The sequence below is a fragment of the Triticum aestivum genome, chromosome 4A, assembly GCF_018294505.1.
Source record: "Triticum aestivum cultivar Chinese Spring chromosome 4A, IWGSC CS RefSeq v2.1, whole genome shotgun sequence".
NCBI classification, from domain to species: Eukaryota; Viridiplantae; Streptophyta; class Magnoliopsida; order Poales; family Poaceae; genus Triticum; species Triticum aestivum.
In genome coordinates, this window is record NC_057803.1 from 594,365,369 (window position 1) to 594,387,700 (window position 22,332).

Genomic DNA, 22,332 nt, shown 5'->3' on the forward strand with positions numbered 1-22,332 from the left:
ACTTGGGAATGGGCCCAGGCCGAGAGTGACCGTTGCACGCTTGAAGAGGCTTTATTACTCCCTTCTCAAAAAGGAAAAGAAGAAGAAGAAGAAGAAGAGGTTTTACTCTCTTCTAAAAAAATAGGAAAAATAAAAAGAGGTTTTACTCTTTTTTCATAATTAGATCCCAAGGTTATGCAGCATTTCTGATTTATAGAATTCATAAATAGAAAGCATATTCAGATCAGTGGACTAAAGCATCTTCTTCTTCTTGTTTTGCGAAATCAAACAAGAGGATCGGTAATTAACAATAATAAGGTTACAATGTCTTCCGGCACCGTGTAAGATGTAGAACCAACTTCTGCTTGTTTATGAGCTGCTACATTTACTCCCTTTTCTTAAATGACATATGTCAAAAGCCATACATGCTTCTACGGGCTCTTGTGCCCGACTAATAACAGGTGAGATGCTAGCTCCATGACGCATCATTTCATGGCCCTTTAGAATGAAAGGGAATCTCGAGAATCGGTTCCCGGTGTGCCTTGTTCAAATATTGGCTTCACATTCGGGTCCATTACAAACCGAGCCATGCCGAGAACTGCTTACTGTAACCAATTCCCTCTCGCGCTCTTATTGCTAATACTAAGAAGACTAGGCCTGTAAGGGTTCCTTTTTTCTGGTTTTTCTGGAATTTTTTTTTACCGTGGTTGTTTGAGCGACACGTGTGCATGATGGTTTCCTAGAAGTGATCGATCTCATTTCTTTCTTGCTCAACTTGTTTACGCACGTTTTTCTTAGCGCTGCCATTGCCACGTTATGTGCTTCCGCCTATAGACGCGTGTGCATCGGGAAGGTTCTTCCTTGTTTTTTAAGTTGGGTTGACTGTGAGCATGGTAGGCTTGATTTCACGTGCCTGTTCTAGATGTGTGTGGGCTGGTCTTGTCCCACGTGACGCTGTCTGGTTCTTGCATGTGGCCACGTTTGTCTGATGCATTGTTGACTGTCCTATGCCATCGATGGGCACGTAGCATTCTGGGCAGTTCTTTTTTGTCTCACGTTACCTTGAGGGGTGGCTTTTTAGATATTTTATTCGGTGTCCTCTGGCGAAGACTCGAGATGAGTGTGGTGCCACCGGTCGGCCGCCGTATACGCCTATAAAAGGGTCTTCTCCTTCCTGACGGTTACTGCCTCGCGTACCTCACCACGCTGCTTCCAACCCCGATCTACCCTACTCACGCTGCTTCCAACCCCGATCTTCTCTCCGCGTGGAGCTGGTGGCAGACGTACAACCGAGGGGACGAAGCAACGGCATCGTGCCACCGCCACCTCCAATGCATAGCAGCCACGCCACCAACGGCACAAGATTCGCATGGGGAGGCCAGCCGTCGAGCAAGAGACATCGAGGACCGGCTAGATTAGAGGTGAGGTGGATTCTGCGTGCGAGGCCCTCTACCCTTTCTCATGTTCTGCGTGATCTCGGGCGGGAGGCGGTGTATCCATCCTGATTTGGCCTTCTTCCTCCCCGATTTTGCGTTCTTTCCGGCCTACGCTCATCTCCGGCCGGTCATCATTCCATTCCCGTGACTCGTGCACTAATGGGAGACCCCGGCCTCGCCTCTTCTGAACGTCCCAGTTCTTCTCCATGAAGACCATGCCCTTCATGGTCCGGCGGGGCGGTCACTGTTGTCAACGTCTCCGTGCCCTTCCCGCACGAGGAAAATAGCAGATGGCGTCGTCGCCAACTCTAGCATGTCGGAGATGACGTGGCCACCAGATGACGAGCTCCGCCATGGTAAATTTTTCTGTACTTCTGCCTATTTGCTTGGCACTTTTTTTTCAGATGTTCTAATTCTTATTTTCTGATGTGTTGTGTGAAGGTTTATGGCGAGGAGAGGAGAAGTGGTCGTTCGGGTTCTGTGAGAATGCACGTGCAGGTTCACTCGGAAATTCCGGATTTCGATCTTCATATTTACATCCGAGAGGAAAGGAAGTGTTGCACAGTCATATTTTATTCCAGTGTTAATATTCCATAATTGTATGATGAATTGAACCTGAACATCGGAAGTGGCAATTGCAATACACTAATTTCCAGTTTTGATTGATACTTTATGAAAGAATATGTTGGCGGACATGGCAATGCAGTTTCATGTCGACATCCACTCGAACTGAAGTATCCGCGGAAGTGAGAACATAGTAACTGTCTGGACCTCTCGATGTAGTTAGTGGCATCAGTTATATAATTACGTTTCATATATCAACTAATTAAATGTTGCACTATTCATCTAAAAAAAGTAGCACTACTGATCTACTGTATGTAAGTATTGCAGATTCATGTACAATGTTGTCTGATAAATTGGTGGCAAATAGCTGTGTGAGCTTCATTTGGTGATCTATTTTTTTATATCCTTCTTTCATCTGGTATAACTACATGGGACTGTAATTGTTTACTGCATTTTGCATCACATACTTTATTACTGTACATATTACTTGTATTTTTGTTTTTCCTTATTGCTTCTATGCTACTGATTTCGCCACAGCAAATTTTATTTTGTTCTCTGGTGCAAAACATCACACAATGTCATGTTAGAAGGACCCTTGATTTCATCATACCCAGATGGTTTAGTTTCTAATGATGGTTGGGGAAGTAGCCTCTGACCAAGCTATACTATGATGACGAGTAGAGTCAAGATTTTTGTTGTTGCAAGGATCACAAAGAAAGAAATCAGTATTCAATAGACAGTAGATTGATCTTTTGTAACATCTTTCTTATAAATCAGTTTGGTTCACAATCAGTTGCTCTATCCAGGTTCTTTGGAATGCATGATGAGACATGGATTCCTAAGGATTGTTCAAGTGCATTCAATGTTAAGGGATGGAACACGGAATAGCCTTGGCCACAATGAGCAGGTGAGTCTTGTCATCTTGCATCTTCGTTAATCTCATGCATTTCATATAGATATGCTACAAAACATACAACAGAAGTGCTACTTTTTATTTTATTTCCTTGTATCATCTGATTTCTTATCAAAGAAAAGAACCACATGCTGTTACTTGAAACAGGCAAAGATCTCAAGTTTCATTCTTCATTTTTGACGTTGGCAGTCCCAAACTTCACACAAGTATGTTCTCTTGTCCACAGAAGGAGTACAATATGGAGTACAATATGGGTGACTGCAGGTACGTCCCCAGGGACACTGCTACTACCGTCACTGTTGAAGGAATCACAGTTGTGCTGGAAGGTCTTGCCTTCCTGCTTGCGGTGTCTGCCTTCTCATCTTATTTATGATCGTTTATGTGAAGAAGCAGCATCAACCTCATATGTTTTCTTGTGTAGTAATATGTGACCTGCATTTGCAGACATATATATGGGTCAAGTCACTCTTTGTTAGTTATTAGACGTTGTTAGTGTTTTTCTATCAGACATGGTGCTGCAATGGGCTTGACTGCTTAAGTCTCACTCAGATTTTAGACTTGATTATTAACTGCTTCCTTTCATTAAGATGTGAGGTCCTGATCCCAATGATAGAGCATCATCGCCGTCTGAAATAATATTCATGAGAGTTCACTGTTTGATTTTGTTGAACCATGCAAGTTCAAATTTTGATGAAGCCATGCAACTGGTAGATGCTTCAACAAAGCATATTTTTGCAGTGTTCCTCTGGAACGAAAATACTCTGGTCCTTCTGTACTTGATAAAATTAGTGTTGTATTTGCCTGGTATAAGAAAGATAGCGCAATGCCGACAGATAGTGTTGTATTTGCCGGGTATTAATTTACATGTGTTGTGTCGAAAGCAGGCTGAGGAGAACACACATGCACGGCCAGCTGCATGGACCGATGGAACCAATTAATAACAGGAGAAAGGGCGGAAAATAGGAGGGAGATGATGATATTGACAATGGGCAGTAGTCTGCAATTGTGTCACGCTGTGTTGGTCGGATTAGGCCCACCTAATCAATTGTTTTGGGGCACCACTAGAAAATTAATGAATGCATGCTGTACAATTTTCGCTGATCTTCTCTGATTTTCTAACAGATGTGAAATGTTGCCCAACTATTATTTGAGATGTAAATTAATATTCAGTCGTAGAAATTGATATATGTACGCCTTCATTTTCTGCATTTTTTTCTACTTATGTGTTCATGCCTTCAAGTCCAGATGACAATTGTTCTTGCTATTTAGATCTGCTATTTCGTAATTTTTCCTACAAATACAGTGAAAGTTAAATTGAGAAGATTGCATGAATAGAATAAACACACTATTATTTCTATGTCTCTTCATGCTTTCAAATTCAAAGGGACAACATTATTCCCATTCCGGTTGCCGTGCCTCAGTTTGTAATTTACTTTACAAGTACTATGAAGGATATCACTCGACCAGACTGCGCATGAATAGCATACACGGTGTGATCTCTTCTGATGTCATGTCGAATCAAATCCACATGTATATTGTATGTGCAAAATTATAGTACTCCCGGAGACCCGTAGTCAACAAGTATAAATATGAAAAATTATAATACCCTGTAAATCAGTAGGGAAGAGCTACTAGCCTCTGCCCTCTGTCACTACATCACCGAGACAAAGTAGCTGTCTCTGCCCTCTGAGTATATATCACCGAGAGAAACCAGCAAGCTCTAACTTCTGCCCTCTGTCAACACAACCCAATAGGCAATTCCACCTTAGCTCTAAATATCACGTTATAAAGATGAATAACTCGATCGGTAGAGCTAATCTTCCCAGATTCTTTGTATCCACGTTCGTATTATGTACAAAATGCACTAATAAACAATTAATAAACAACCAGGGCACAATCGTCTCTCACATCTTGTACAAGAGCTGCTCAGCCGCAAGAATGGAGTAAGACCAAGGAAGAAGAATTAGAAATACAGAAACAGTAAAAAGCAAGCCTTGTTGTCAAGGCAAACAACCCTTAACAAAATTGTCTTTAATTTTAAAATATTTTGCCAATCTGTCGAGAGCTAGATAACATGCATCCAGCAACAACTTTAACATTGTTTACACAGGAAACAAACCACCAAGAATGAGAGAAGAAGAACTAGGTTCATTTCTCTAGCACTACATCACAGAGACAGACTCAACTGGAGGATCAACATCTCAAGTCTAAGAAAAGAACAAGAGCTTCACAACTCTGCGTCAAGTACTCACTATCACTATGAGTTGTAGATAACTTATGCATGTAGGCACCAACTAAATGTACCAATTCCTTGTATGATCTACTTTGTCACGAATCAAGTCTTCAAATGACTTACCAAATATTACAAAAAAACTAAATTGCTTATCGATCCACGTGGCGCGGCGTGCCGCCGCGCACTACCCGCTAGTCTATTACTAGATGCTTCGTCCATGTCTTTTGCGTTACGCTATGTCCACATAAACATTTATCTTGTCGAATCCTTCATGTGGTCGATGCAGCATCCACATTATGCAACCCTAGTTTTGGTGCCTTCCCGAGTGGGTTTTGTACTCAGCATCATGTCTACAACAGTGTCATGAGCCTACCGGCAAGCTTGAGATAGTTTGACTGAAGATTGACCATGAATTCTATGGTTTCGTGTTATCCACACTGACCACACGCCAAAAAGGTGTAGCATGCTTTATCAGTTCTACATGTATCGTCGTCTGGGATGTATGGGATTGACTGATGGTAAGTTGCCCAAAAATAATGTTGTTTTCGTTCGATTTTATGCCGCCCTTCCTTCTTCCCATTGTCTTTCTTCCTCCTCTGGCTGCGATGGCACGCCTCGTTTTTGCTCGCCGCCTCTGACCATATTGCACTTGCGTGAGGATTTCCATCCATGCCTTCCTTCAAAAGGTTATTGTCAAGAGCACTAGATGAGATATTCGCTAAACTTTCAACATCACCTAAGATAATTGATTTTTGTCGCAAAGCTAGGATCATTTTTACCAGTCTTGATAATGAACACAACTAGAGTGAGTATAGGTTTTGAGTTCATCAAGAATAGCTTTTTACCATTCCATGATAATCTTCCATTTCCTTCCAAACAACACAACACTTTCAAACAATACGATCCTGTTCAACACATTGTCACTTGTACCTCGCAAGATGAAAGTAAGTGGAAATAGGGTTTGTTCTCTTCTGAGTATGAATCACTCTCAAGTGACTCTGCAGTGCCAGAAGATAAATTTGGAAGTACCAGGGCTTAGATAGTCACAATGGAATAGCTAGAGAAAGGATTTTTGCAGTTCGACGTTTCCATTCTGCCATGCAAAAGATGTATCTGTTTCACACAAGGATAACGTTGATTTATTTGCTACTAATTCGGAAAAACCCAAACAAACACCTCACAGAAACAAACGGTATCGTTAACGAGCAGACTATCGTTATCGTAAGGCCAAACCACAGAAAATTAATGTTGTTACTCATTAGAATATAGCCTTTCCAAAACATTATTATGCAGTCATGGCACATAATCTCTTCTTCGTACAAAGGAGCAGCTTAAAACTCCTGAAGCAGCAGCTGCTGCACCGTTTGCGCAAGGTTGGCCTCGCTCTTGATGCTGTCGATCCATCTAGCACTGATCCGCACCCTCTCAAGGCTCTGCTTCAACGCTCTTTCGAATGACGGTTTCACGCGAGTGGCGAAGAACTCAGAAACCTCAGCAGCTTTCTCCTCGGAGGTGAACTGGTCGTAGAGGTTAAACAACATATGAAATGTGTTTTAATTTAGCTAAATAAATGGCAGAGTACAAAGAATTTCAAAGGGAAAAGGTGTGTGTGGCGTACCGGTGAAACGGTAGAATTAACGAAGTCCGATATGAGTGAGCTTGATGGCCAAGTCTTAACGACGTGATCCCAGTTATCCTGCATGACAATGCAACATCGCGTAAACATCCAACCTAGCCGAATGGCGCAGGATCAGACATACGTAGCAGCATAGTGCTAAGAATAATATTCCAACTGGAAGTGCAGTTTTCTCTATTTATTGGTCAGCTTGAACATTGACTGAAATCTAACATTTAAACCATTCATTGTTCATACTAGAAATGCAGCCAAATAACTCAACATAGGTGGTCGTTACTCCTTACAATGCTACACTATTGTTTGTCAATGCACAAAAGCAAATGTATTGAGCACCAACGGAAGTGGTTACATTTGCTTTTGAACAAAAAATTTATCGAAGGTTTAGAGCTTTTTAATGGACCGATTTCTGGGCTCATCCATTCATGAAACAGATACATGTCAAGTGCAACACCTCATGAAATTCCCTCATTTTCTACAAAGAACACATGCTAATGTAAAAATAAAATAAAAATTCATGCCAGACCATAACATAAATAGCCTAGGCAACTTGCCCTGCAACTATAACATACCTTCAGCCAGGCCCATGCAGCTTCACGTCCTTCTAAGCTAATACCACCAAGAACATAAAATGCATCTTGATTCCGTACCTAACAAGAAAGAGGCAGATTAGAGTGGCTTTTGTATGTTTAGCTGGCACAGAATATAAACTCCTTTCACCAGCAACTGTAAGTCTGCACCGAATCAATCACTCAGAATATGTCAAATAGAAATGGTTTAGAGGTTAACCTCATCTGTAAGCATAAGGTTCAATGCCTCAACAACAATATCCTTGTCTGGGCATGAAGACAACGAGCCTAGAAACAAAAGAGTATTTAGGATGAACCAATACATCAGAAAGCTCTCTGTCGTGTTGTGTTGCACAAGTTAGAAAATAACTACAGACCTAAGATGCGAGACTTCTCCTGTGCTTCAGATGTTTCCTTGTAGATTTTCAGGAGAACATCATAACCAGCTCTGTTCGAGGTACTCGCGGTCCGCATCACAGCAAGGTATGCTGCCTAAAAAACATTGCAGGTTAGATACCAGAGGTAAAGAAGTCGTAATAATCTATAAAGGAAAAAAAATGACCTTTCTATTGTCTGGAGGTAGAAGGGGAGTTTTTCGATCTTCTAAGAAGATATGGAAACGCCGAATTCCCTCATTTATAGTCTCTTCATGTCCGAGTTTGACAAGGGCAATCAAGAGCAGTGATCTAAGCATCACATCAAGATGGCTCTCACCATCCTTAGGATCCCAGCCTACTCTTCTGAAATGTGAAGTGCATGAAAGCATTAAAATTGTAATCACACATAAATATATTGAAAACAGGTACGATATTAAGCTTGTTGGCATACTTGGCAGCCAACAGAAGAAGCTTGATCAAAAGTTTTTTGATATCGCTAGACAAGTCAGGATTAGCATCAGTTGATATTTTATTAACGCTTAAACATACCTGGGAATAGAGAAGAAGCACACAATGAGAACTAATCTTGTAAACAAACATTAGTTACACACGTAAAATGAAGCCACGAGGCTAAGGATTCAATTGGAGGTATAAGGCTTACTTACAGAGGTTACATGTGAAAGTATAGTGTAATCAGACTCATGACGATAAGCATTTAGCAAACGAAGCAATGATGTCAGTGTTTGTTTGCAAGCAACAGAAAGAGCATAAGAATCTTCCACAATACCTACAGAACAATATATCTCATTTGTCAAAACATTTTTAAAAATATATACAATAATGTATCTTAAATCATATTGTCTTTACCAATCATATCCATTAAAGAGAGTTTCTTGGCTTTTATTGCATTTTCAAGTCCGGCTGCAAGTTCATCATCATACTTCACTCTATAAAATCCAGTTTGATCAATGTTCAGTTTGATCCAAAAATTTTGGCCACTTTGGGTGGCTGCAAAATCTTTTACATGCATCGTATCGGTCTTGCCTTTCAACAGAAACTTCTTATTCAGATCGTACGAGCCACAGCATGCTGTCATAGGAACGATCCACATGCCAGGACCAGATGATCCATCTGACAGAAATTGAGCCTGTAATAAAGAAATAGTTTTTAAAATTTAGGAATTGCTCGATACTAAGAAGAAGCTTTGTTTCCATTGAGTTAATACTGGTGTAGACTGTAGATAGATTGGCTGCATTTGAGAATATAAAGCACATATAAAACTCCAACATCCAAGAATGATATGCACATTCTAACGGCTTTACTGATATGCGCTTTATTTTTCTAATGGTTTTACTGATATGCGCTTTATATTTCTAATGGCTTTACTGATATGCGCTTTATATTTCTGATTGAACAGATCATGCATGAAAACAAACCCAGAAAATTACAGTACTGTTCACATTTCTAGTCATTGTTATTCTGATTTTAATTAAGGTGCCTTGCATGTATCCTAATGTGTTCCGTGGTCTATGTGAAGGTACAAAAAAAATGTTATGAACGTGGTAGATGATGTGGTGTAGGTAGATGGCCCTGGACAGATGAGGCGCGACACCCAACCAAGAAGGCTGCCACAAAACAAGAGCAGGGGAGAAACTTGGGGAGAGAATAATTGGGACAATTTTTCTGCTTTTCTTTTGATTGATATTGCTAGGCATTATATAGCAACCTAACAAACTTGGAGGCTAAGCGGAACTAACAAAATTTAGGAAATAACTAACTTGAGAATCAAGAAATATCTCTAACAGACTTAAACTGCTAAGGATAACTAGGGATACTTATCCCCTTAAGGGACTGTTTGGTTCTAGGCCTTGCAATGCCACACTTTGCCACACATTTCTTGCCAAAATTGCCTAAGGTTTTAGTTCAACAAAATGGAAGCCACAAGTTGGCAAGCCTAAAGGAATCTTGCCACACTTTTGAGCGTATGTGATGTGGGGCCCTAGTGTGGGAAAAAGCATCTTGCCTAACACGAGGCTTGAACCAAACAGCCTCCTAAGTTGGTCAAACTTGCCTAAGCTTAGGTGTGGCAACCTAAGGCAACCTTAGTCACAAACCAAACAGCCCCGTAGTTTCAGCCGTGGCCTGTGGTTTGGCCCCCAATAACAATAAACATGTGATTAAAGGTACCAATAGAAAAGGGACATCACTACCGCGCGAGCGTGCGTCCGCATCAAGCCACAGTGCTAATCACGGGCAGCTGATCAATGATGCACATCGCGCCGCGCAAGGCAACAATGGTGCGAACATTCTCCCATTATAATATCCATAGAAAAGAGGTCCTAGAAAGAAGCAATCATGAATTCATGACCAAGTTGCCAATCCAAGTATACTTTAGATAAATTTATAATAACGGGAAAACATAGGTCGTGCATGCACGTTTATACCCAGTTCCCCATGCATAGTAGTAAGAAATAATATGCAAATGAAAAATATGTCCCAAAACCTGCTCGAGTTCCAAATCTTGCCCATTTAGTTTTGCATATATAACAGGATATCCTTGTTGCTTAGTCCATGTAGTCATCAGATCCTTGACAGGCTCCCCAGTTTCCTCCTCAAGAACAGTCCATAGGTCTTCGGTTTTAGCATTTGAGTACGCGTACTTTTTTATGTATGAAGCCAAAGCTTTCTGGAAGAGTAAAGAATATCAAAGTTAGAACAAGCAGAAAAGCTGTTTATATTAGGCAACAGAGCTAGATAGGCAGAACAAAGATCATAAATGCAATATAATTAATCCTCCATATTTAATACACAAAAAATCAAAGTTCAAGCTATTCTGCAGCAGATGCACCATGCACACTCATAATGGGGTCAGCAATACAGCCAAATCTAACAACTATGATCATCTTCAGTATTTTGGTTTCAGATTACAAATGCATCTAAAGTTAAGATACAGTGCATCAGAGTGGCAGCAGAGACATCGCACATCCCTTGTTTAATGAAGTACTCCCTCTGTAAAGAAATATAAGATCGTTTAGATCACTAAACGATCTTATATTTCTTTACAGAGGGAGTAAAAAACTTATACATGCAAGGGTTCAGAAGTGGTACTATACAATGGCAGCAAGCCACAGCAGCCAATACAGGAAACAGAGTGATGGACCATTGCAGCAAACAAGATCCCAATATTTTTTCAAGAAGAAACATTATTTAACCTGAAACCGCTCTGCACCAAGGTAGCTTTGTAGCATGCGAATGACAGAAGCTCCCTTGTCGTAGCTTATGGAATCAAAAATCGCATCGATTTCACTGGCATGGTTTACATCAACCTGAACAAACAGGTCAAATAACCGAAATCACAGCTGAGACAATTGGAGGTGCTAATACAGAATTATAAACAATACTTTACAACATTTTCACACATTTTAAGTTATGTAAAACAATAGTAAAATATAATCATTAACATCAGAAGAATTCAAGCAGACGGACGTTAAATACTCCCTCCTTCCATCTATATAGGGCCTAATGCGTTTTTCGAGGCTAACTTTAACCAAATATTAGAGCAATAATATATGACATGCAACTTACACAAAGCACACTGTTAAATTCGTGTGTGAAAGGAGCTTTCAATGATATAATTTTCACATTGTGCATGTCATGTACTATTAATCTTGTCAATAGTCAAAGGCGGTCTTAAAAAACGCATTAGGCCCTATATAGATGGAAGGAGGGAGTATCAGAGATTAGTTCTTCTGTCTATAAATATGTAATCATGGCCAGGGACAATAATGCATTAATCGTTGCTTATGTGTGTGCAACTAATCAACTTTGTAACATTTATTCAATTTGCTGACATAATATATTTCCATATCCCTAATGTAAATGTGAAGCATTTATTGATGTTACAGCACTACTAGAAAATCTGTTCTTACACAGAATAATGATGAAACAAATTGAAGCAAAAACTTGCACCGACTAGGGAAGAAGAATAGAAGATTACCTCAATAGGATGAGACTCTGCAAGTGCATCCAGTCTGAGGCCAGAGGTCGTCTCATCAAGGAATTGTGTCCAGTTATTCCATTCAGGAAAAATGGATTCTACAGCTAAATAACTCACCTGTTCAAACATAACGACTTCTTCAATAATAGTAATATACAACATCAGATCACCATTATAATTTTTTCAAAAAACGGCTATCAGATTGATTACCCATGAAGCAAAACCCTCGTTTAGCCACAAGTGAGTCCACCATTCCATAGTTACAAGATTGCCAAACCATTGGTGAGCCAATTCATGCGCAACGGTGATTGCTACCTAAATAAAGAACACATGTAAATAAACAAAAGGAGATTTAGTTTGGAAAACATTCAAGTAAAAACCCACTGACTCACTAGTAGTCAAAGAAACAAATGGACTCGAACAAAAAATAGCCATAACCTGTTGTTTGTTGGATGCTGACGATAATTGCTCATCATAAAGCAAAGCTGATTCCCGGTAAGTGACCAACCCATAGTTCTCCATAGCTCCAGCAGCAAAATCAGGGATAGCAATCATATCCAACTTAGGTAGTGGGTAAGGAGTGGCGAAGTAACTGGTTATTAAACACCGTTAGAGATTCTTATCCAACTAGCACCATTAATTGGCATGTCCAATTATTCAACATATCTGTTTTCTCGTTTGATGTTGCCTCACTTTTTATAAATATGTTAAAAGAAATAATGGTTGGAAGCTTACTCCTTGAATAGATCCAGTGACTTCACCCCAACATCTAATGCAAACTTTCCTTGAATAGTCTTGCCAACTTGGGTATACACACGAACTTTGGTGCCTATATAATATTATCAAATCAAGAGAAATGTAAAAAAAGGGGAAGAAGGGCAGTAACATAGCACTTTGAATGAAAGATACATAGAAGTGGTTTCAGGAAAACTGAGCTTCTACCTTCTAATGTTGAGCTCTCTATGTAATCAAACAAACCAACAACTATTGCGACTAGATATGTTGACATAAGTGGAGATTCCTCATAATAGACAGTCTTCAGAGGCCCGCAGACTGTCTCCTTAACTACCGGCATGTTGGACAATGCTACCAGTTCAGCTGGAACCTCCAATGTTATCTTGAACTTGGCCTGAATAACAGAAATACAAATACAAGAGAAGTTACTATAGGTGATGGACGACCTACAAAATTCTAAGCAAAAGCAATAAAACATGCTCATATGTTTTACGCCTATATCAAAATACAAACTGATTTTGACCATCTAACGTTCATATTCAGATTCGAAGTACATCAAGACACTGTTCATAAAATAACAACAAAGCATGTTAAACACCTTAAATGCAGGCTCATCCCAGCATGGAAAGCACCGCCGTGCATCAGCAGCTTCAAACTGTGTAACCGCCATGTTTCTTGCCTCCCCCTTGTACTCATACTTGCTGCAGTCAAATACCAGCACGAGAGTATGAGAAACACAAACCAAATATAAAGAAATAAGACCAGGTGCATTCCACATGCACTGATTATGCCCAAGTACTCCCATGTAACACGATTCTGTTTAAAAAGTCTAACAGAAACCTATGCATAACAGTGCTGGAATTAGGTACACTGTCTGCAGCATAAATTCCAACAATAAATCTCGGTTGCACAATGAGATGGGTAAATTAATACTAACATCCTACATCTGCTCTTCAAATCTGATCATTCAGTCCCTTTATCCACAACATTATAAAGTTACAGATATTTGTTTCTTCAGTTTCCTATATTTTTATTTCAAGTTACTGCAGACACAGAGCTCATGTGTTTTAAGATATGGACACCCACAAAAACAGAGCAACCTTTTCCAATGATTGGTTTCTCGTTAATAAATACAATGTTCAGAATAGCAAAGATTGAATAGTGGATCATGATGGGGCATGGGAGGATCTGAAGATCATGATCCAAATATCCTACGATCTGGCTTACAATCAAGAGATGAGTGCAGATTACACCACTCATAAATCAAGTTCCCAGCCCAAATGCCGGTGGAACTGACAAATCATGGTCCACCGATATCGGTTGCTTCCAAGCACACAGCTGCGTACTGCCGGTAACTGATCAATAGTTCAATACCCCATACGCACGAGACTAGTCACGGGAGCTTCCGTGCAAGTAAGATCAGATCTTGCCCATATCATCATCAGAAGGATGAAGGACGATATACCTCCTGTAGAAGCCCCTCATCTGGTCGTTGAGGGTCCCGGTGAAATCCATGGCGAGCACGCCCTCGCCGAGGGGCAGCTCCCGGTCGAACCCGAGGACCAGGATCTCATCCTCCTCGAACTGCACCACCTCCGTCGGCGCCCAGTCCTGCAACCCAACACAGCCCCGCCATGAGAAGCCGAGAAACAAACAAGAGATCGGAGGACCTGCCTCGGAGGGGGGTGAGGGCGCGGCGAGTGCCTGGAAGCGGATGGAGGAGCGGTCGACGGCGAGCTCGGCGGCGTTGAGGACGAGGAAGCGGGTGGGCGCGGACACGGCGACGGCGGCGGACGCGGAGCCGGAGAAGGTGCAGGCGGCGAGGTCGGGGCGGAGGACGAGGTCGTAGCGGAGGGGCTCGGCGAAGCGGGGGAGGCGGGACTGGCCCCTGAACTGCTCCGGCGACTCCGCCATTGCCGGCAGATCTGAAGCGAGGGGGGGTGAAGGCCGCAGCAGAGATTTTCCGAGCGCAGCAAGCTCGGTTTGGGCGCAGATATTGAGGAGGGCGTTGAACTGACGTGGACTGCAGATTGCAAAGGACACGTCTGCTCGTTAAACAAACGTTCGCTGGCTAGTAGTCACGAGCGCACATAACAAGAAGCATAAGTTTTCCCTCCGTCCCATAAACCTCTATAATATCATGCTCCCTACTTTTTTTTTTCGAGGGTACGCAAATTGCGTGTCTTAGCTTTATAGAAGGAGAGAAAAACAAACATACAACGAAATCTACCACTTAATGAGCGTAGCAACACCACTGACAACACACACAACTACGACGCCAATGAGCCTACCCAAAACCGTGAACCTCGTCGTGTCCGACCAACATCGGTCATCTCCAAAGAACAGCAACTCCAGCTTCCTTGGATAAACCAGCGACGATCGTACATAGCGTCGGGGAAGGGAGTCTGGGCAATCGCGAACACCGAAGGAGTGCAACAAAGGGCCTCTTGTTTCCCAGCACAATGCTCTCAACAGAGAAACGGCGTCAAAGACACTGCCATCATGTCAATCCTGCGAATCAAGGCTTTCGCCCCAGAGACAATTGCCGCCACCGGGCAACGAGGCAAATGGCAACACACACAGCGACGCCTCCAGGAAGGGAAATGACATCCACGGATGCCATCGACGCCGGTCCGACCAAAGCCGAATAGGATATTCATCCGTAATGCTGCACATCTCCACGCTGCCAAGATCATGGCCAGCCCTGACCGTTGCCTCGCACCGCCGTCGCTGCAGCAACATGCCATCAAAGCCACGCAAATGAGAACCACTCCAACCTTACTGTCGAGGGAGCACGCCTCAAGCAGCCGCCTGCAACACAAACGAAGAACCGCATCATCCGCCAAGCGGTGCAAGGACCAGAACCACCACGACGGCCTTCACCCGCACCAGGGGACTGCCACCAGATTCGGTTTGCCCGCACCTCGAACCACTCTCTGGCACCAACTTCGTCTAGGCATCACCGCGCGCCTCACACGGATGCAGCCGAGCGTCCGCTGCCCGCCAGGACCCTTCCTAGCAGGGCCTCGCAGCGCCGCCGCCTCCATGGCTGCGCCACGCCGCCGCCACGGATGGTGCCGGTGCACCGCCAACTCCCACCAACCTGTTGCGCCCTACGCCAGGCTCCAGGCGACCGCCGCCAGCACACTCCCCACTGCGAGCCCCGCGCACCAAAACTCCCAAGCCGCGCCAGATCCGAAGCGTGGGATCCCGGAATCGCGCACAGAACGCCGAAGCCGACCGCCACCTGAGCACTGGCGCCACCGTGGAGCCATCAGATCAGGGAGGAAGAAGACGTCGCGCCCCGCCGACCCGCGTGGACCACGTCGTACGCCCGAGCGTCGGCGCCACCGTTGTGCCATCAGAACAGGAGGGGGAGGAGCCCATGCCTCGCCGCCCCGCGCAGACCATGCTGCCGCCAGCGTCGCAGCGCCACCAAGCAGGGGAGCCACGCCGCCCAGAGCCGCTGGCGGCCTGACGCACGCAGCCACCGCGAGGGCCGGTCGTCCCGTGCCGCCCAGGATCCTCGCGAGAGGGGAGGCGCCCCCCCCCCCCCCCCCGCCGCCGACGCACGCGCAGGCTTTGCCCTGCGCATCCCCTAGTGGCGGTGAGGGAGGAGGAAGGCGAGAAAGGAGGGCGGCGGCGGCGAACTGGGGTTCCGCACGGGCCGCTCGCGGGAGCGGCACGGGGGACGAGGACTTTTTTTGGGGGGAGGGGCTAGTTTTTAAGGCTCAAAATTAATTAAGATCTTTAATTTGAAATTGGATCATTCAATTTTGGCGAGGTCAACAATTTTACACGTAGCTTTCTCATTCATTTCTTGTACACTATGCTCCCTAATTTTGAAGCTCTTCCATTCAATTGAGGTATACAATTTTAATGCCTTAATTTTCACTCAGTCAATCCTTGATCGTGACAATGAAATCTCTAACCTCGTTAAGCTCTTTGATTTTAAAGGCCCCTCATTCAACTAAGATATTCAAATTAGATTGGATACATGAATGATTGGGTCATTGACATGGGCTTTGTGGTGGGATCTTTTGATGAATGGGTCCCTTGGTAAGTGCCCGGGTGGTGTGGACCTTCGTTGACAAAAAGAAAGTGTTGCCTATGATATGTTTAGCACCAGCATAATACGCGCGTCCAACAACATAAATAACTTTCTCATGTATTTGTATGAATTAAAAGACGCTCTTCAACCACACCGTCAAAAAGACCCACCCAAACACCATAATATAAAAGGAAAAATGGTTCACTCACAGACGATTCGCTACAGATTGGTCATACCGAAAACTCTCCTTCGGGGACATCCGATAAAATCACTTCCTTGATTTTCACCGTTGGCCCACTCTTCCCCTAATCTCAAGCCATAAATTGACACATCCATCTGTGATCATGATTTTGTAAAGTCTGTCCATAGGTGTAGCATCTCTAATTAAAAAACACTCTATTGTTTCCCCACACGCCAAACCAACTATCAAGTAGATAGTTTTCACAACTTGAAAAAATTACGACGTAAAAATAAAACATGTACAACGCTCTTCTAGTATAAGATGTTTTTGCAACGTCTTACATTATGGGATGATGGGAGTAGCTTTTTGTAGTGGAATCAGCCCATTAGGGTTCAATTCCTAGACTTGACACTCGTGTGTGCATTTTTTTTGAATTTATTTCAGCCCTTCCGATGATGTTCGTTCATTGGGAGTAGACTTTCCCATTGACAATGAGGCGTGTGTGGTGACTTAGTCACTCTCATCAATATTTTGTGTCGGCTCAGTGTCTTGGACGTGCCCATAAATATAGGTGTGTATTCACAAGGGTGAGTGTATGTGTGTGTGACGTCTGTGATTGTACTGCGTTAAATAAAGAGTTAAATACACTTAGGTCCTAAAAGTTTCTGGGCAGTGTCACTTTAGTCCTACTTCTTTTAAAATGTACGTTTAGATCCTAATTTTATAGTAAGTGGTTCACCCAAGATCCTTCTTTACACAAGCGGTCGCTGGCCTGCTCGTGTGACGCGTTGACCCATTCAGGGCACATTCAGCGATGATGCATGACGAAGGAGATCATTCTATGTTTAAGGGTCGACCTGAGGAGCGACGATGGCAAGATTTAGAACTCCTGTAGCCAAACCTAGACATGGGCAGACACTCTCAGTCGAGAATAACAACTGAAACATACTGCAAAGAAGCAAACACCGGAACACAAACCTTGTTCGTCTCCTGTTCCGACAGTTAGCTCAGCAGTCACAGAGAATGGAACACTGTAAGTGATATGCATATGCAAGAGCAGAGGGTATAAGACATCTTCCAAATGCACCAAAGAAGGTGTTGAGGGTCTGGTACTAACCGAGAGTAGCAATCCAAGAAGAGAGAAAAGAATGAGCGTTGAAGTCTTGACTATTTTATCTGCTCCAATAATGTGTTGAAGCTTGCTCAAGTACAGGTCATGGGAGATCCAACGCAGTATTGTTATAGCCAACATGCAGGCAAACACTATGAAGTTGCTGATTGCCCAAACCAATCTTGCACCAATCATCCGGCATAATGGATCGATAAGGAAAGAGCCAATCCCAAGGACGACCTACATGAACAAACCAAATATTACTGCCACTAACTAAAAATACCTTGGCAGTTATATCCAACTCCAATGCTCTTAAACCACCACAAACCATGTAACTAAGCTTTCAAAGTATTTAAAGTATACATTACCAAGAACTGCAGGAACTACCCTAGACGTACAAAAATTATAGTGAACAAAACTGATCACACGCTCTTACTGAATTCAATAGCAAACCAAATGCATACGGGGTCACAACCAGCGAAGACCTCACCACCAGATATCGCCGACCCAGCAGAAAACGCCACTGCCATTGTTGCCCAGCGAACCTTTCGCCTAAAGTCATTTCTCATAGATAGCATCTCATTGTCGAAGGTTTCCGGAGTGAAACTCCTTGCCTCCACCAACTTCGACAAATGTTGGCGCCTCTGTTTGTAAAGCGTCCCTAAAGCGACGCTTAAGCGTTAGAGCGCTGTTGGGGAACGTAGTAATTTTAAAAAAATTCCTACGCACATGCAAGATCATGGTGATGCATAGCAACGAGAGGAGAGAGTGTTGTCCACGTACCCTCGTAGACCGAAAGCGGAAGCGTTAGCACAACGCGGTTGATGTAGTCATACGTCTTCACGATCCGACCGATCAAGTAAACGCACGGCACCTCCGAGTTCTGCACACGTTCAACTCGATGAAGTCTCTCGAACTCCGATCCAGCCGAGCTTTGAGGGAGAGTTCCGTCAGCACGACGGCGTGGTGACGATGATGATGTTCTACCGACACAGGGCTTCGCCTAAGCACCGCTACGATATGACCGAGGTGGATTATGGTGGAGGGGGGCACCGCACACGGCTAAGAGATCCAAGGGATCAATTGTTGTGTCTATGGGGTGCCCCCTGGCCAAGTATATAAAGGAGTGGAGGAGGGGAGGGGCCGGCTCTCTCTATGGCGCGCCCTAGGGGAGTCCTACTCCCACCGGAAGTAGGATTCCCCCTTTCCTAGTAGAACTAGGATCCCTTCCAAGTAGTAGGAGTAGGAGGGAAGGAAAGGGAAGGGAAAAGGAGAAGGAAGGAAGGGGGCGGTGATACGTCTCCGTCGTATCTATAATTTTTGATTGTTCCATGCCAATATTATTGAACTTTCATATACTTTTTGGCAACTTTTTATATTATTTTTGTGACTAACATGTTGATCCAGTGCCCAGTGCCAGTTCCTGTCTCTTGCATGTTTTTGGTTTCGTAGAATATCCATATCAAACGGAGTCCAAACGGGGTAAAAACGGACGGAGCTTATTTTTGGAAAATATGGAAAATTCTGAAGGAAAATCAACATGAACCAGTGCCCGAGGTGGTCACGAGGCAGGGGGCGCGCCCCCTACCCTCGTGAGCCCACCGTAAGGCGGTTGACACTCTTCTTTTGCCGCAAGAAAGCTAATATTCGGAAAAAAATCATGGCGAAGGTTTCAGGCCAATCGGAGTTACGGATCTCCATATATATATGAAACGGTGAAACAGAGCCAGAACAGAACACAGAACCAGAGAAAACAGAGAGATAGATCCAATCTCGGAGGGGCTCTCGCCCCTCCCATGCCATGAAGGCCAAGGACCAGAGGGGAAACCCTTCTCCCATCTAGGGAGGAGGTCAAGGAAGAAGAGGAAGAAGGGGGCCCCTCTCCCCCTCTCCTCCGGTGGCGCCGGAACGCCGCCGTGGCCATCATCATCATCACCGCGATCTTCACCAACACCTCCGTCATCTTCACCAACATCTCCACCACCTTCCCCCTTCTATCTACAGCGGTCCACTCTCCCGCAACCCGCTGTACCCTCTACTTGAACATGGTGCTTTATGCTTCATATTATTATCCAATGATGTGTTGCCATCCTATGATGTCTGAGTAGATTTTCGTTGTCCTATCGGTGGTTGATGAATTGCTATGATTGATTTAAATTGCTTGTGGTTATGTTGCTGTCCTTTGGTGCCCATCATATGAGCGCGCGCGTGGATCACACCATAGGGTTAGTTGTATGTTGATAGGACTATGTATTGGAGGGCAAGAGTGACAGAAGCTTCAACCTAGCATAGAAATTGATGCATACGGGATTGAAGGGGGACCAATATATCTTAATGCTATGGTTGGGTTTTACCTTAATGAACATTAGTAGTTGCGGATGCTTGCTAATAGTTCCAATCATAAGTGCATAGAATTCCAAGTAAGGGATGACATGCTAGCAGTGGCCTCTCCCACATAATACTTGCTATCGGTCTAGTAAAGTAGTCAATTGCTTAAGGGACAATTTCGCAACTCCTAACACCACTTTTCCACACTCGCTATATTTACTTTAGTTGCTTCTTTACCTTAACAGCCCCTAGTTTTATTTTCGTGCTCTTTACTTTCTTGCAAGCCTTTCCGAAAACACCTACAAAGTACTTCTAGTTTCATACTTGTTCTAGGTAAAGCGAACGTCAAGCGTGCGTAGAGTTGTATCGGTGGTCGATAGAACTTGAGGGAATATTTGTTCTACCTTTAGCTCTTTGTTGGGTTCGACACTCTTACTTATCGAAAACTGTTGCGATCCCCTATACTTGTGGGTTATCAAGACCTTTTTCTGGCGCCGTTGCCGGGGAGCAATAGCGTGGGGTGAATATTCTCGTGTGTGCTTGTTTGCTTTATCACTAAGTAATTTTTATTTGCTGTTCTTAGTTGTTCTCTATCTTTAGTTATGGATATGGAACACGAAATACCAAAAAAATTAGGTGTACTTTCTGCTCATGGAGATGGGGAACCTCCTAAAACCCTCGATGCTGGTTATGTGAAAGATATTATGTACTACTTTAATAATCCTGAGAAAACCCCATTCAATTATGTAATGGGAGTAACGTTGGATCAACGTGAATACTTTAGGGATTATCGCTTGACACAAAAAGGGAAACTATTATGGGATCAAATTTATATATTGAAGTGGTATGCTAGACAACTATGCTCGGAATATGATTATACTTGTTGCTCTAGGATGAATTCTCCACACCTCCCCTTTTCATGCAAATTTAATGATAATGAAACCTTGGCTTCTTATGCTAGAGGTATATATGATTACTATGATGTGGAACAAATAGAAGAATTTGTTGCTTTTATGGGTGCTTATGAAATTGAATCTATGTTTAAAGAGTTTGATGATATTGATGATGCTTGTTATAGATCTGAAAATTTAGCTATCCTCAAATATTGCTATGAGAATTATGAATACAATTATGAAATTAATGCACTTATTAAGAAAGTCTCCGCTGTCCAAGAAGAGACTAATATTTTGCAGGAATCTATGGAAGAAGAAGTTGATGACACTGTGAGCTCATTGGATGAAAAAGATGAGGAGGAGAGCGAAGAACAAAAGGAGGAAGAGCGGATTGATCACCCGTGCCCACCTTCTAATGAGAGTAACTCTTCAACTCATACATTGTTTAATTCCCCTTCGTGCTTACCGAAGGATGATTGCTATGATGACTGTTATGATCCCTATGATTCTTTTGAAATATCCCTTTTTGATGATGCTTGCTATGCTTATGGCCAAGATGCCAATATGAATTATGCTTATGGAGATGAACTTGCTATAGTTCCTTATGTTAAACATGAAATTGTTGCTATTGCACCCACGCATGATAGTCCTATTATCTTTTTGAATTCTCCCGATTATACTATATCGGAGAAGTTTGCACTTATTAAGGATTATATTGATGGGTTGCCTTTTACCGTTGCACATGATGATTTCGATAAATATAATATGCATGTGCTTGCTGCTCCTACTTGCAATTATTATGAGAGAGGAACTATATCTCCACCTCTCTATGTTTCCAACATGATAAAATTGCAAGAAACTGTTTATACTATGCATTGGCCTTTACTAGGTGTGCATGAATTGTTCTTTTATGACATGCCGATGCATAGGAAGAGAGTTAGACTTCGTCATTGCTTGATATATGTTGCTTTGTGCTCACTACTAAATTACAAATCATTGTTAATTAAAATTGGCTTTGATATACCTTGGGATCCGGGTGGATTCACTACTTGAGCACTATATGCCTAGCTTAATGGCTTTAAAGAAAGCGCTGCCAGGGAGACAACCCGGAAGTTTTAGAGAGTCATTTATTTCTGTTGAGTGCTTTCATATAGTTTAAAAACAACAAAAATAAAGAGGGGAACCCAAAACTTTTCAAAAAGGAAAGTGAAAGTGAGAAAGACGAGCACTGTTGAAGTGGGAGAGCTCCTTGAACTTTGTTCATGCTCACGGCAACTTTGTGAATCTTGATTACAGAAACTTTTCAACAAAAATAATTATCCCCTTGTACAA

At 43.0% G+C, this 22,332-nt stretch overlaps 1 protein-coding gene and 1 long non-coding RNA gene across 3 annotated transcripts; one reads left to right on the forward strand and one right to left on the reverse strand.

The window, feature by feature from the left end:
* Positions 1-1,175: 1,175 nt before the first annotated feature.
* Positions 1,176-4,078, forward strand: LOC123087322 (uncharacterized). Of its 2 annotated transcripts, XR_006441309.1 has the most exons (5): positions 1,176-1,400; positions 1,613-1,771; positions 1,857-2,886; positions 3,119-3,156; positions 3,777-4,078. It is a non-coding gene; the product is annotated as an uncharacterized lncRNA (long non-coding RNA). The 2 variants fall into 2 exon arrangements; XR_006441310.1 differs by having other exon boundaries at positions 1,183-1,771; positions 3,082-3,156.
* Positions 4,079-6,362: 2,284 nt separating this feature from the next.
* On the reverse strand, positions 6,363-14,455 carry LOC123087320 (aminopeptidase M1-B). Its single transcript, XM_044509313.1, has 19 exons — positions 14,141-14,455; positions 13,902-14,047; positions 13,035-13,137; positions 12,644-12,830; positions 12,437-12,530; positions 12,140-12,293; positions 11,912-12,016; positions 11,702-11,818; positions 10,917-11,030; positions 10,208-10,390; positions 8,572-8,851; positions 8,370-8,491; positions 8,156-8,253; positions 7,890-8,067; positions 7,705-7,819; positions 7,548-7,615; positions 7,331-7,408; positions 6,744-6,821; positions 6,363-6,642 (listed from the first exon to the last, which is right to left on the reverse strand). Exons 1-19 carry the CDS (start codon positions 14,348-14,350, stop codon positions 6,457-6,459), a joined length of 2,616 nt encoding a protein of 871 aa, XP_044365248.1. The 5' UTR covers positions 14,351-14,455; the 3' UTR covers positions 6,363-6,456.
* Positions 14,456-22,332: the final 7,877 nt, after the last annotated feature.